The 13,242-nt window shown below is 39.0% G+C and overlaps 2 protein-coding genes and 1 pseudogene across 2 annotated transcripts in view; all 3 read left to right on the forward strand.

Moving 5' to 3' along the window:
• The window catches only part of LOC134377918 (histone H4), a 734,914-nt gene that overhangs the window by 272,129 nt on the left and 449,543 nt on the right, over positions 1 to 13,242 (forward strand). The gene's annotated exons all lie outside the window — the stretch shown is intronic.
• Positions 1 to 13,242, forward strand: part of LOC134377930 (ubiquitin-conjugating enzyme E2 L3-like) — a 35,790-nt pseudogene that overhangs the window by 2,950 nt on the left and 19,598 nt on the right.
• ZNF391 (zinc finger protein 391) lies at positions 4,191 to 5,315 on the forward strand. Its single transcript, XM_063097106.1, has one exon. It carries the CDS (start codon positions 4,191 to 4,193, stop codon positions 5,313 to 5,315), a length of 1,125 nt encoding a protein of 374 aa, XP_062953176.1.

Consider the following 13,242-nt stretch of genomic DNA (forward strand, 5'->3'; position numbering starts at 1 on the left):
GTCCAGAATTACTTAACCTCTCTGTACCTCAAATTCTTTCTGTGTATTATGGGAATAATAATAATACCCCTCTCACAGAGTTATTGTAAGGAATAAATGTGTCAATATCATAAAGTGCTTAGAATAGGCAGACCCAAAGAAGGGCCATTCTCAGAGACCATACTTCCAAGTTAGGTTCTTTTCAGAGGTTCCTTTTTTTTTTTAAGGTGGAAACTTTCCCAGTGGAGTTTCTATGTGTCTATTATAAGTGTCACATACACAAACATACATAATGGATAATACATTTATACATATAATGAGCTTATTTGAAATGCAAAAACAACTATATTTTGAGACTCTTGTACTACACAGTATATATACGTTAGTTGAATTATAGATAATCTCATATCAAATTGGCATAGTTGAACAATCATTAAGATATTAATAAGCATGAGAGTGACCCTAAACTTCAAACTGGCCGTATACTTTGAACTCTGTTTTAATTCTTTTTCTGTTCAGTATATTCTGCTTACTTTTAGGTATACTATGTTTTAATGGTTCTAGTGGGTCAATTTGCAAAGACGTTCAAATTTCAGATCTTCCTGGTTTCCCTTTGCCTCCATAAACCTAAACATTTCCTAACTATATATCTTCTCCGGGATGGAATATATATGATAATGTAATAATATTACACTATATACAATATTTCCATTAGTCCCACATCACCTTTATGTCAGTGTGGGTGTTCTCACATTTTCAGGGACTTCTTTTGGGGATAAAGACTTTTGCTTTTAGAGGGTTTATAATTTACCAACTGAGAGATGCACTATTTATCTATCATATAACTGTCAATAGTTTAGTTTCGTTGCACTAAAGAAGTATTTCTCAACCCTTCAGAGCTAACATCCCCTATCCTGAAATAAAATTTGTAGATAATGTTAAGCACCTGTAGACATAATTTCCAAAATATCAATATATTACCTTAACTGTAATATAAAGGAGAAAGAAAAAAAAGGAAAGTGATTTGTAACAGAATATGTATTTCAGCATGTAGATGATTGGTGAAAATGATGAAATAGATGTGTACACCTATTAGAATCACTGCAAATACAGCAACTACAAATGCAGACTGACTTATGTCTGTTTTCCTATTTTATTTTTTAATTGACACATAATTATACATATTTATGGGGTACAGAGTAATAATACCTGTATACACCGTTTAATAATCAAATCAGGCTAATTAGCAAATCCATCACTGCAAACATTTACCGTTTCTTTGTGATGAGAACATTTGAACTCCTCTCTTCTAGCCATTTGAAAATACAATAAATTATTGTAAATTATAAGCACCTAGTACTACTGTGGAATACTAGAACTTATTCTACGTTTTAATGGTCCTGGTGAGGCAATTTTCAAAGACCTTCAAATTTCAGATCTTCTGGTTTCCCTTTGCCTCTAAAAACCTATACATTGTAATTCTACATGTAATTCTGTACCCGTTAACCAATCCCTGTCTATCCCCCCCCAACCTTCCCAGTCTCTAGTAATCTTAATTCTGTTCTCTACTTCTGTGGGCTCACTTTTTTTAGCTCCCACATATGAGTGAGAACATGTGGTGTTTATCTTTTTGTGCCTGACTTACTTCATTTAAAAATGTCTTCCAGACTCACCTATGTTGCTGTGAATGCGAACACTGTATTTGTGAATCTAATACCATGAGTGGTTTCATTTTCCTGAAATGGTGAACAATTCTTAATAACATTCAAACAAAAAAATTGTATATTTCTTTGACACTCCAGTATATATTAAAGCTGTGGAAAATAGTTTGTATTGATATGTAAAGTTGGTATTAGGTTCTAGCTTTAATAACTATTAACAGCTTTTGTGAAAATGAGGCAGGATGAAGGACAATTTTTTATTTTGCAGGAGTGTCTAGCATCCCTGGCACCCACTGAATTTCAATGGCATCCTCCAATCATTGTGACAACCCAAAAAACCTAAGTTCCTGCAACTCTCTTTAGGATGTAGTACTACTGCCTTGAGGGTCACCATAAGAAGAGAGAAATCACAAGTGAACTGCCAACAAGATAACAATAGAGTAGCTTAAGGGTCTGGGCTGCAAGAATGGAGGCCACCCAAGTTAGCAAGGCAAATTCCTATTAAGGAATGTTGGTATCGTAAAGTGTACAACTGGATTTTAATGCAGAGTTCCAAAATAAATTAGAAATTCTGATTCCCCAGTCAACCCAGTAGTAGGGCTTTTGTGTTCTGTTTCCAGTTGAAAGGCATGTTCTTGGCAAAGCTGTACAGACAGTATCATCCTGTTGCTCTCAAGGTTCTTAATGCATGGTTTCTTGGTGGATATCCTCCAAGGTTCACCTCCACATCAGGGAGGTTCCCTTTCTATGAGAAAAGAAAGAACTGTGAAACCAGATCAACTGCCTAACCCACTGGAACTCAAATTGTGCTGTGAGCATAAACATTTGGATAATTAGTATACAGTTCATTTTCTCCTGTCATGCACAAAGGCTCTGAATGAATTCACAAGAGTTAAACAACCAACTTTAATGGGGAAACAGAGTGCAGAGATGGGCAAGAAGAAAAGGCACAGGTTCCTAGATCTTCCCATTTTTCCAATAGAAAGGTTGCTGGAGCCAAGATGCTCTGCTGAACACTCAGTGTAGGTTAGTATTCCAGGAGAGGGCCTTGCTGCCTGTTGTTCTCCCTTATAAAGCAAGTGTAAGAACTATCTTGTCAGTGGGTAGATAAGCATACTGCTTGTTGCCAGGCAGTATGAATGTGAGGTGCTGGTTTTTTAGCAGGAGTCATCTAGGAAGCTAGCTTCCTGTACCTGGGAAGCTTGAGGTCCTTCAGAAGTTTTGGCCCCTCTGCAGAGGAAAGAAGTCTCTAAGCAGAGTTTGTGTTTTAGAGCCTCCTGCTGTAAAAATGTTGGGAGGAGGGGGACTGGTTGCAGCTAGCACTTTGTTCAGGCAACCTAGAGTGTGTTTCTAAGGCTCTTAGAATATTCAACTTGTCAGGTCACATGAACTTATTAAATTACAAATGCTTGAGCATCAGATTTACTAGGTCCAAGGCAAGGCCTCGGTACCTGGAGTAACAAGTTCCATAAATGATTCTGATTATGTGTGTGTGTGTAAGTAACTTGTCTTTCGGAGCCCAATTTTAACCCCTTTCAGATATCCATTTTCTTCAGCTCCTGCTGCCACAGCCCCTGTGAAAGTTCACACTACGTTTTCTATAGATAAAAGCATTGAGATTAAGCAATGGAGCTCTGAATAGCTTTGTATCTCCAGCACCAACAACCTTGTGTAAATCATTTCCAATCAGCAGGAATACCAGCATACAAATTGGACCTGATCACTGAGTTGGAGGCAGAACAACTGTCGATGCTGGATCTTCAGGGAGCTGAAGAGGGGATTGCCCCCAAACACCTGTCTAGGTGAGTGGTGTCATAAAAAGACCATCAATGTGGTATTTAGGAGACAAGTTCTAGTCTAAGCCCTTGCAATTTGCCGGGTGACCTAGGCAACTTACTCGGTCTTCCTATCTGTAAGATGAGCGAGTTGGCCTAGATGAGCCCTAAGTTCTATTGTATCTGGTAGTCTACGGTTGTAGACTTATTTAGAAGAATACTGAAACTAGTCAGAAGAAAGGTTGGGGGGCAAATGGAGATAGCAGTATGGTAGTTAGCATTTCTGAAATTTTTGTCATTTATCAATGCCAAGAAAATGGTTGCATTTAAGCTTGATTGAGTCATCCTTCCTTTTTGCTTTTTTTTTTTTTCCTCCTTACACTTCAGAGTCTTTACTCTTCTTATCCTTCTCCTTACTCTCATTTCCCATGACTAGTGGGCTACCATGACAGGTCATTTTACTCTATGCTCATCAGCTGGTATATCTGCTCATTTCCACTTTTTTGGCTTAGCATATTACCTAATCCCTCTTCCCCTATTTTTCAATGTCTCTGCACTCAACATGCCCATTGCAAAAACTCTGCCTCTTATCTCTTCTGGCTTTGTTCACTTTTCCTCCACTATTCTTTTTTGTTCTCTACCCATCTAAAGTTGCTAGTGTATTGAACTGCAAATTGGTTCTGCTGGTTTATTTTCCTTGCTCTCCAAAGTAGACACAGGTGACATTTGCACTTTAAATGTCTTTCAGATAGGGAGATTTGAACTGAACCAAAGGATGAACACCAATCAGGCTGTTTCTGAAGAACTAGAGTTTTCAGGGTCAGCAGTGGAGAGTCTCAGAGGGAATACTACCCAGGGTTCTACAAATGAAAAAGCCTGTAAAAGTGAGGGCCAGTTATCAAGGCAGACAAAATGTTCTGCACAGAAGAAATCCTCTTTTGAGAAAACAGCAATCAGAAAAGTGTCAATGATGCTCAAGGAAATTTTCACTGGGGAGGGAGGCCCTGAATCCAGTGAATTTAGTCTAAACTCAAACATTCATACACAGCAGATTCCAAAGGGAAATAGATCCTCCATATCTGGGAAAAACTCTAAAGATAATTCAGACATAATTAAACACCAAAAAATCTTCCCACAAAAGAAACCTTATAAATGCAATGGATGTGGGAAAGCCTTTAGTTACCAATCAGACCTTCTTATACACAGTAGAATTCATGGTGTAGAAAAACCTTTTGAATGCAATGAATGTGGGAAAACTTTCAGCCGAAGTACACATCTTATTGAACATCAAAGAACTCACACTGGAGAGAAACCTTATGAATGCAGTGAATGCAGAAAAGCTTTTAGCCGGAGTGCACATCTTAGTCTACATCAGAGGATCCATACTGGAGAAAAACCATATGAATGTAGTGAATGTGGAAAAACCTTTAGCCGAAGCACTAACCTTAGTCAACATCAGCGAACTCATACTCAAGAAAAGCCTTACAAATGTAATGAATGTGGGAAAGCCTTCAGTGACCGCTCAACCGTAATTCAGCATCAGCGTATACACACTGGAGAGAACCCCTATGAATGCAGTGAATGTGGCAAAGCTTTCAGTTGGATTTCATCTCTTATTGAACATCAAAGAACACACACTGGGGAGAATCCCTATGAGTGCAATGACTGTGGAAAAGTGTTCAGTCGAAGCTCATCCCTTACTGAACATCAGAGAATCCATACTGGAGAAAAGCCCTATGAATGTCAAGAATGTGGAAAGGGCTTCAGTCGGAGCTCATCCCTTATGATTCACCAGAGAACTCATACAGGGGAGAAGCCTTACAAATGTAATGACTGTGGGAAAGCCTTCAGTCAGAGTTCAACACTCATCAGACATCAGCAACTTCACACTAAAGAGTGATAGCCACATTTTTATTAGTGTTAGCTCAAGAGCACGTGCATACAATCTCCCACAGCTGAAAAAATAAACATTTATGTACTTTAATTTTTCCTTCAATTTGCTAGCTATACCAGTTTCAAATTTTTCTTCTTTCCCTCCTTTCTCTTTCTTCCTTCCTTCCTTCTTTCTTCTCTCTCTCTCTCTCCCCTCTCCATTCCTCCCTTCTTCCCCCTTCCCTTTCTTCCCAAATGAGTGATCAGGACAACAAAGGGATGACTTTAAAAACCTAATATATTCAATCTAACATTCTGAAGGGCTCCAACCTTAGATTATACAGCTACCTGACACTTTGCAATTTCTCACCTTAACTATTCCATGGGGCTTGGTTCCCTGAACAACCAGTGAATCCTCTCTTCCCCAACCACGTCAGCTCCTTCACTTAAAGAGGAAATCCTGTCTGTGTTTTCATACTCGCTGGGTCCAGTAGCACAAGAGGGGGAGCTGGCTTCAGAGCAGGACCAAAAACTTCTCATCAGTTTGGCGATAATAATGTTGAGGCAAATTCAATCTCTTGACTTATAAAGACAGATTTTTCTTTTCTCCCTCCCTCCCTCACCCTTTTTGCTGTAGCATTTTTCCTCAAAGTATATATAACCCATAGTTTTACTAATGTGCCTAACTAATTTTAGTGTTACTTTATCAATCTCTACCAGGAAGATCCTAAAAATCTTGGAGACCTTTAGTTCCTTCATTATCTTGAGGAAACATATTGATTCCAATTGCTGCCCTATTTTTTTCAAACTTTTCTTTTGTTTACAGAGATCATGAAACTTATACCTTCTGGCTTTGATACTCTCCAGTCTTATAAGGCTGATCTTTCAAGGACAGACCAGTGCTTGTTTCTCACTTCTTTTCCTACTTGACATTTGCAGAATTGGCACTTTTGGCCACTCTTATGCCTTAAAATTTGAGCTTCTTTTAGGATCCATGATTCTGTGCTGATCTACACCTTTCCTACCTCACAGCACTTCTCTGATTAATAAGGATCAGCTCTGTGATTCTGAGAAAGGGTTAGACCACAATAATCTCATTTTATCAGGTTATAATACTTGAGGTAATTCAACTAGAGTATAAGCTTATGAAGACAGAAATCTTGTTTTCATTTCATTTCACATGAAGTATCACAAAGTGCTAAGTACACATTAAATACGCTGTAATTATTGCTTACTGATTTCTCTCTATCCTCTGTAATCAGTCTGTTAGACCTCATATGAAATGGCTTAATAACTGATTTCTTTCTCTGTATTCCTATTGTTGCTGCCAAGTTTTCAGTATCTTTGGTCTGGATTACTCAATATATCATTGCTGCCCTTGTCTGCCTGTCTTTACCTAGCTGTCTAACTAAACTACCACTTCATTCAAAAACAGTGTACAGTTTCTCAGTGCCCCTAAGAGAAATTTCAAACTCCATAAACTCTGGCCTTTACAGTTGGATCTATTTACTTATTTCCTATCACTTCCCAAAACAGGTAGTGCACGTTGATAGACCTATCCTTTGTCCCTACTACACCTTCTCACACTTGGCTTCTTTTCAAACTATTTTGTGGCACAGTTTTACGTGTTCTGTTTTACTCTTTGTTTTTCTAAAAATCCTATTCACCCTTTTTAAAAGACTCTGCTCATGTCCTGCCTCTTCTGTGATACTTTTAAATCCCCTACCTTCTTAGAAATCCTTTGTAGTGGTGGTTTGCATCATTCTTCTGCATTAGACCATTTCTATTCTGTTTTCTGATTCTTTCAGATGCTTTTTTTTTCATAAGTTGCCTTGAAGTTGGAAATCATCTTAAATCTCTTTTAAGCTCCATCTAATACATAACACAATGCAGGCCTGGACTCTAGTTTTAATCTCAACCAGGAGGGTTTAATTTAATGGTGCCATCTTTTTAGTCTTTTTGGCCTTTTCGGTCCTACCTTGAATTGTGTACATAATTAACTCTTGGGACTGACTCCTTTAAAGCTCCTGGGATGCTTGCCTCCTGACTCTCCACTTACGAGACTATTATAAGGAATAAGTGAGTTAATTCATGTAAAATGATAAAACAGAGCCTGCCATACAGTCAATGTTCAATAAATGTTAGTTGATATGATTCCACTGCTTCACAACTGCCTGTAGACTTTCATTTCATCCCCTGCATGATCTGTCACTTCATTTCCAGAAATGGAAAAGTAGGATCACAATCAAATTAATTAGAATATATTTCTTCTGTTATAATAGACAATACATATTTTAACTCCATCATGTGTCAAAAATTATTCAAGATAGCTTACAAGATACAATAAAATAGAAAACTGAAGACACATATACAAATCAGCACTTGAGAAAAGAGAAAGTGCCTAGAAGAGCATGTTCTAGTTCTGAAGATCGAGTGCCTAGTTCTGATATGCCACATATCAGAACCTTTTATATAGGGATGCAAACTGAGTACTCTGGCAACCAAAGTGAGAAAGTCATTTGCTTAGATTGTTTTTGAAAGAAAAAAAAGTTAATTCTTTAAGGAAAGTAAAACTTTCTACTTAGAATTAAGATGAATTTCTCCATTGGCCTTCATGTAATTGTACAATGTCCTTGATAGAAAAAAAAAAAAAAAAGTATGTTCCACTACACCTAGCATATAGTAAGTTGTTCAGTGAATAAATATTTAGCTCATAGTACAAAGTCCAGAAGGGCAGATATAAAGATTATTCTTGGGATGGAGTGGGGTTAGGAGGAGCAGGTGGTAGAGTATATTAGGTAATGAAGAACTTACTAGGTGCCAGAGAAAAGCTCTTTGCACATATTTGAGTAATTTAATTTATGACATGGGATGAGGAAATTGAAGTTTACAGATGTTATGTAATTTACCCAAGAACAGGATTTGACCCCTGTTCGGCTGATTCCAGTACCGGACCTCTTAAGCTGGACCCTGGCAAGATCTAGAAAAGAAAGGGAACTCTGTAGGGAAAGGTATAAAGGTGGAAAACGCTCTCAGTTTGTTCCAGTAGATGAACTGGACTGCCTGTGGTAGAGGGTTCAATGAAGTTGAAAGTGAGATGGGTGATTTGGAATTGCATAATTAGATGATGGCAGCCTTGAGTACTAGATTGTGTTTAGATTTCATCTTTTAGGCACTGAGGGAATTATGGGAGATTTTTATCTTGGTAGTTAAGCTTGGTTTGAGGGGGAAGATTAACCTGGTAAAGAAAACAGAATGGCTTGGAAATGAGATGGTGGGCAGAAACTAGGTGGGAAGCTGGGGTCTTAGAATAGTGGTATTGGGAGACAGAGCAGCAGAGAGATGAATGAATGGTGTCTTAGTCCATTCGTGCTACTATAACAAAATACCAGAGACTAGGTAATTTGTAAAGGACAGAAATTTATTTCTCACAGTTCTGGAGGCTGGGAGTCCAAGATCAAGGCATGGTGGCTGATGAGGGCTGCTCTCTGCTTCCAAGATGGTACCTTTTAGTTGTGACCTACAGAGGGGACAAATGCTATGTCTTCACATGGCAGAAGCAATGGAAGAGCAAAAGAGGCCTAAGCTGATTCCCTTCAGGCCTTTTATAAGGCACTGATCCATTCATGAAGGCACAGCTCTCATGATTTAATCTTGTCCTTAAAGTCCACATCTTTTAATACCACCACAATGGGGATTAAGTTTCAACACATGAATTTTGGGGGACATTGCAACCATAGCAAGTGGTAAAGTAAAGATCCAGTGAAATTGGCAACTAGATATGGGCAAGGAAGGAGAGGGACTAGTGGCTACATTCCTTCATCAGTATGTTATTTCTTTGTAAGCTACTAGGGCATGCAGGGAGGAATTTCTAACATAGAGCCAGCAGTTAGTCATGAACACAAAGCATAAGGTAGGTTGAAGGTCTGATGAAATTAACCTGCATCTTTAACAAGAAATCAGTAAGTGGAACCAGAAACTTTTGGGGTTTCTGGTGGGGAAAGTAGGGTTAGAGATCAGAAGGTAAAAGTGATCAGGAGGGGGTGGCCCTATTTTAAGGAGAAATGAAGGATCTTCTCGTGCGGCCAAAAATCACTGACTCGGCTCACCCTGAAGAAGAATGTCCTCAAAATAATCTATTTTACACGGAGCCCACATCCGGGCGCTTGGCGTGAACTCTTACTTTTCTGCGAGCCCGGCAGGGGAGGAGAAAGCGTCCCACAGCGGCGAGCCTCCTTCCCTTCTCGTCGCCGGCCTGTCTGGCTATGTGGCCATTTCTTGGGAATCGCGGTAGGAAAGGAGGCACCTGAGCACGAAGACCACGGCGTGGATGGCAAGCCCCTGCGCCCCGTGCTCTGGACGTGCTCTTGGCCCTTCACGTCCCCGTAGGGTGGCTGTGGCCGTCACAAGACCGTTGCGTGACAGTCGCTGCCAGCCGCTCACCTGAATGTGGCTGCGAGGGGCACTTCTAGAGGCCACCGGCGGGGGCCGGCGACCGCCCCAAAACATTTGCCCACATTTGGGGGGGCTCTCTGAAGCAAGGTAAGCCAAAAAGCCAGGAGAGCTCGTCATCTCCTGGGAAGCGTGGTCTGTGGCGCTTCCACGCGTGGGGCCCCGACGGCACCGCGGGACGCACGAGCGTCGCCCAGGCCGCGGCCGCAGAGGTGACGCTGGTGCTCCGGAGGCCCGTGAGCGCGCCTTGACTACCCCTGGGCCCACTTTTGTTTAAAAACAATAGCCCACGTTTTACAGCGCGGAACTGTAAGTCAGCACGTGTGGATTCTAGTTTTTGCTTTATCTTCCCCGAGAAAGGGCGTGAACATGGTTTAATGCGTGAATGCAAGAGTGCTGGAGGTAAGCAAGATCCAGAATAATGCACCACTTTGTCACGAGAAGTAATACACCGCTTTGTCAAGAGACAGAAGAAATGTTTAGTAACACAGAGTTGTGGGGATAGCAGGTGAGTTGTCCAGTTTTCTTTTACGAAAGGATTATTGGTTAGGTTTTACTGGCTTTTTTCTGTAATGAAAGGTATTAGTGGTACGGAAAGCTCTACTATGCCTCTCATTTTAAATACTGTTTAAATGATTTTTGGTACAGCAATTTGGAGATATGACTCTGACTAATTTATTTTGACACTTGATTTGATGAAAAAAGTGCATTGTTGGCTATGCTTATTAAATCAGTACTCATTTTCAATTCCATTTTTATGCAGGGTTGTGTTGAAATTCTGCTAGTTATTTTTTTTTAACTTTCCTGGTATAAATTAAGTTGTTCTTGCAAACCAATCGGAAGGTGTTGCATTTTAATGTTTTTAACAAATAAAGAAGAAAAGAGACTATTGATGGTTATGAAACCAAGGTGTCTGAAATTTTGTCTACGTGAACTTTGAAGTTGCTGAGGAAGAATAGTAATTTTTTTTGCCCTAATAACCTAGTGATGGCTCTTTATGCGGAGTTTTGGGAGATGGAGGCAGCAGCTGGTGATAAATAATAACTTTTACATCCCATCAAAGCCATTTCCATCTTTTCATATCACCATTTGCCTTTTCCCTCCCAACATGTGATATCTTTTAAAATGTGGCTATGGAAGGAAATGAAGGAGATGGAAAGGAAGGATAATCATAGGATAATAAGATTTAAGGAAAGGAGTTTGAGGGGAACTCAAGACACTAATCCCATACATTTTATGGTTGGGGAACTTTAAATTTTTATCTCAGATCATAAAACCAGTCAAATTCATTTTAAACTTATTCTCTGGAAATATTTGAATCGATAAAATGTAACCTTTATTTTTTTTAAAAAATTATGACAAATTTAAAACATACACAAAATTAGAAAAAATAGTAAAAGTAACATCTATATGCCCACTGTCCAGGCTTAACAATTACCATTATTTTGGCACATTTGTTTTATTTGTCCTTTTTTACTTCCATTATTCTATCCTTTTGCTGAGATATTTTAAATGAAACTGAAACATCATGTAGTTTCATCCCTACATATTTCATTATGCATTTCTAAAAACTATGTACAATTTCTTATGCAACCACAATGCTGCTATCAGACTTAACAAAATTAACAGTAATTCCTTAGATATCCTTCATTTTATAGATGAAACACAACCTGAATTACATCTTCTGTTTTGAAAAGTGGGAAGAAACTAAGGTAGCCCTGGGTCTGAATGGCTTCATGTTAAGTTTAAGAGTTGAGACAGGAGCTTTCTTCCATGTGATTCTCAGCTTTTGTTCTATCCCAACTTACAGGACAATGGAATAGAACTGCATTAACTGAACCTGTTGGATCCTTCAGAGCTTTGGCTTCCTGCTGGGAAGCTATAGATTTGAGATCTTGAGAACCATTTTCTAATATTCCTGCTCATTTTCCATCTTCTCTGATAAGCCAGGTCCCATCATTGACCATTTTCTTACAACTCTGTAGTCTAGAATTACTCTTTTAACAATGAATATGTGGAAACCGAAATTAAAACCACAACCCATCCATTATATCAGCAAATCCTCTTGGCTGTACTTCAAAATTGTTCCAGAATCAAACCATTTCCCACCTTGTGCACCTTGAACTAAGCTGCCTTCATATCTCTCCTAGATTATTGGTTTCTAACTGATCTTGTTTTCATCTTTGTCCCCTGTCCCCATTCCCATCCCCATCATTCACACACAAAGTCCATTTCCAACATAGCAGCCAGAGGGATCCTTTTCAAATGTTTGTTAAATCATGTCACTCCTGCTCAGAACCCTCCAACGGCTTCTTATCTCACTCACAGGAAAAGTCAAAGTCCTTACAGTGGCCTAGAAGGCTCCACATAGTGTGGCACTTCATGACCTCTTGAATCTAACTTCCTATTGCTGTACTACTCATTCACTTTATTCTAGCCACACTGGCCTCTTTGTTGTTCTTAAACATGCCAGGCCATTCTTGCTGCAGGACTTTCACATTTGCTGTTCCCTCTACTTGCAGGGCTTTTATACAGATATCCAGTGGCTTTTTCTTTCTCTTTTTCTCACTCATCTTCTATGACATCTTCTCAATGAAGCTGTTTCTTGTCACCCTATTGAAAATTACAACACCCACTCCATTGTTTTTTTCTGTTCCCTGTCCTGTTTTATTTTTCCTCATAGCATGTACTCTATACTTTAAAAAATTTTGACTATTTATCTCCCACACTAGAATGTAAGCCTCATGAGGAGAAGGATTTTTATTTATTTTGTTTACTGCTGTGTTCTCACTATCTGGAAAAGAAAGCACTTAATGAACACAGAGAGAAGCAGATCTTTGTATTTTTTGTTTGTTTCAGATTCAGGGATGAGAACTTAGACCAAATCATTGATTTCAAAGCATTCAAAGAACTTAGACCAAATCATTGATTTTCAAAGAATATTCCTGAAGAAGCAGTATCAGAGTACACTATAGAGAGACACATTGAGAACCTTCCTCAGTATTCACTGCATGAAGAATCTTGTGTAGGTGAGAGAAGGGTAGCAAAGCATAGAAGAAATTATGTAGGAACATATCACAAGAAATGCCTTTCCGAGGAAAGGGGTTTAGTAAAGTATTAGTCACCTGCCAAAGAGAAAAAATTCCACAGAACATGGATATGAATGTAATAGATTCAGCAGAAGCTAAGATAGTATCCACTGAACAACAGAGGAAGAAGATTCCATAAATGTAATATATGTGAGAAAAGCTTTAAATGGAATGAAAAGGTAATAAAACATTGGGTTATTTTTACCGGAGAGAAACCATACCGTTGTAATGACTGTGGGAAAGACTTGCATCACCAGTCCAATTTTATTCAACATAAAAAAATAAATCCAGACAAAAGTGTTTATTTCTCATCAGAGAAGTCATAAGAAAAGAGCTCTTATGCATGTAGTGAATGTCGGAAATTTTTTACGCAGCATACTGTCCTGAGTCAGTTTCAGGTAACCCTTATAAGAA

This window comes from Cynocephalus volans, chromosome 5 (assembly GCF_027409185.1).
Source record: "Cynocephalus volans isolate mCynVol1 chromosome 5, mCynVol1.pri, whole genome shotgun sequence".
NCBI lineage: Eukaryota > Metazoa > Chordata > Mammalia > Dermoptera > Cynocephalidae > Cynocephalus > Cynocephalus volans.

Bases quoted from the DNA above. Each gene is read 5' to 3' on its own strand.
- ZNF391 (XM_063097106.1), top strand. From the start codon at position 4,191: ATGAACACCAATCAGGCTGTTTCTGAAGAACTAGAGTTTTCAGGGTCA.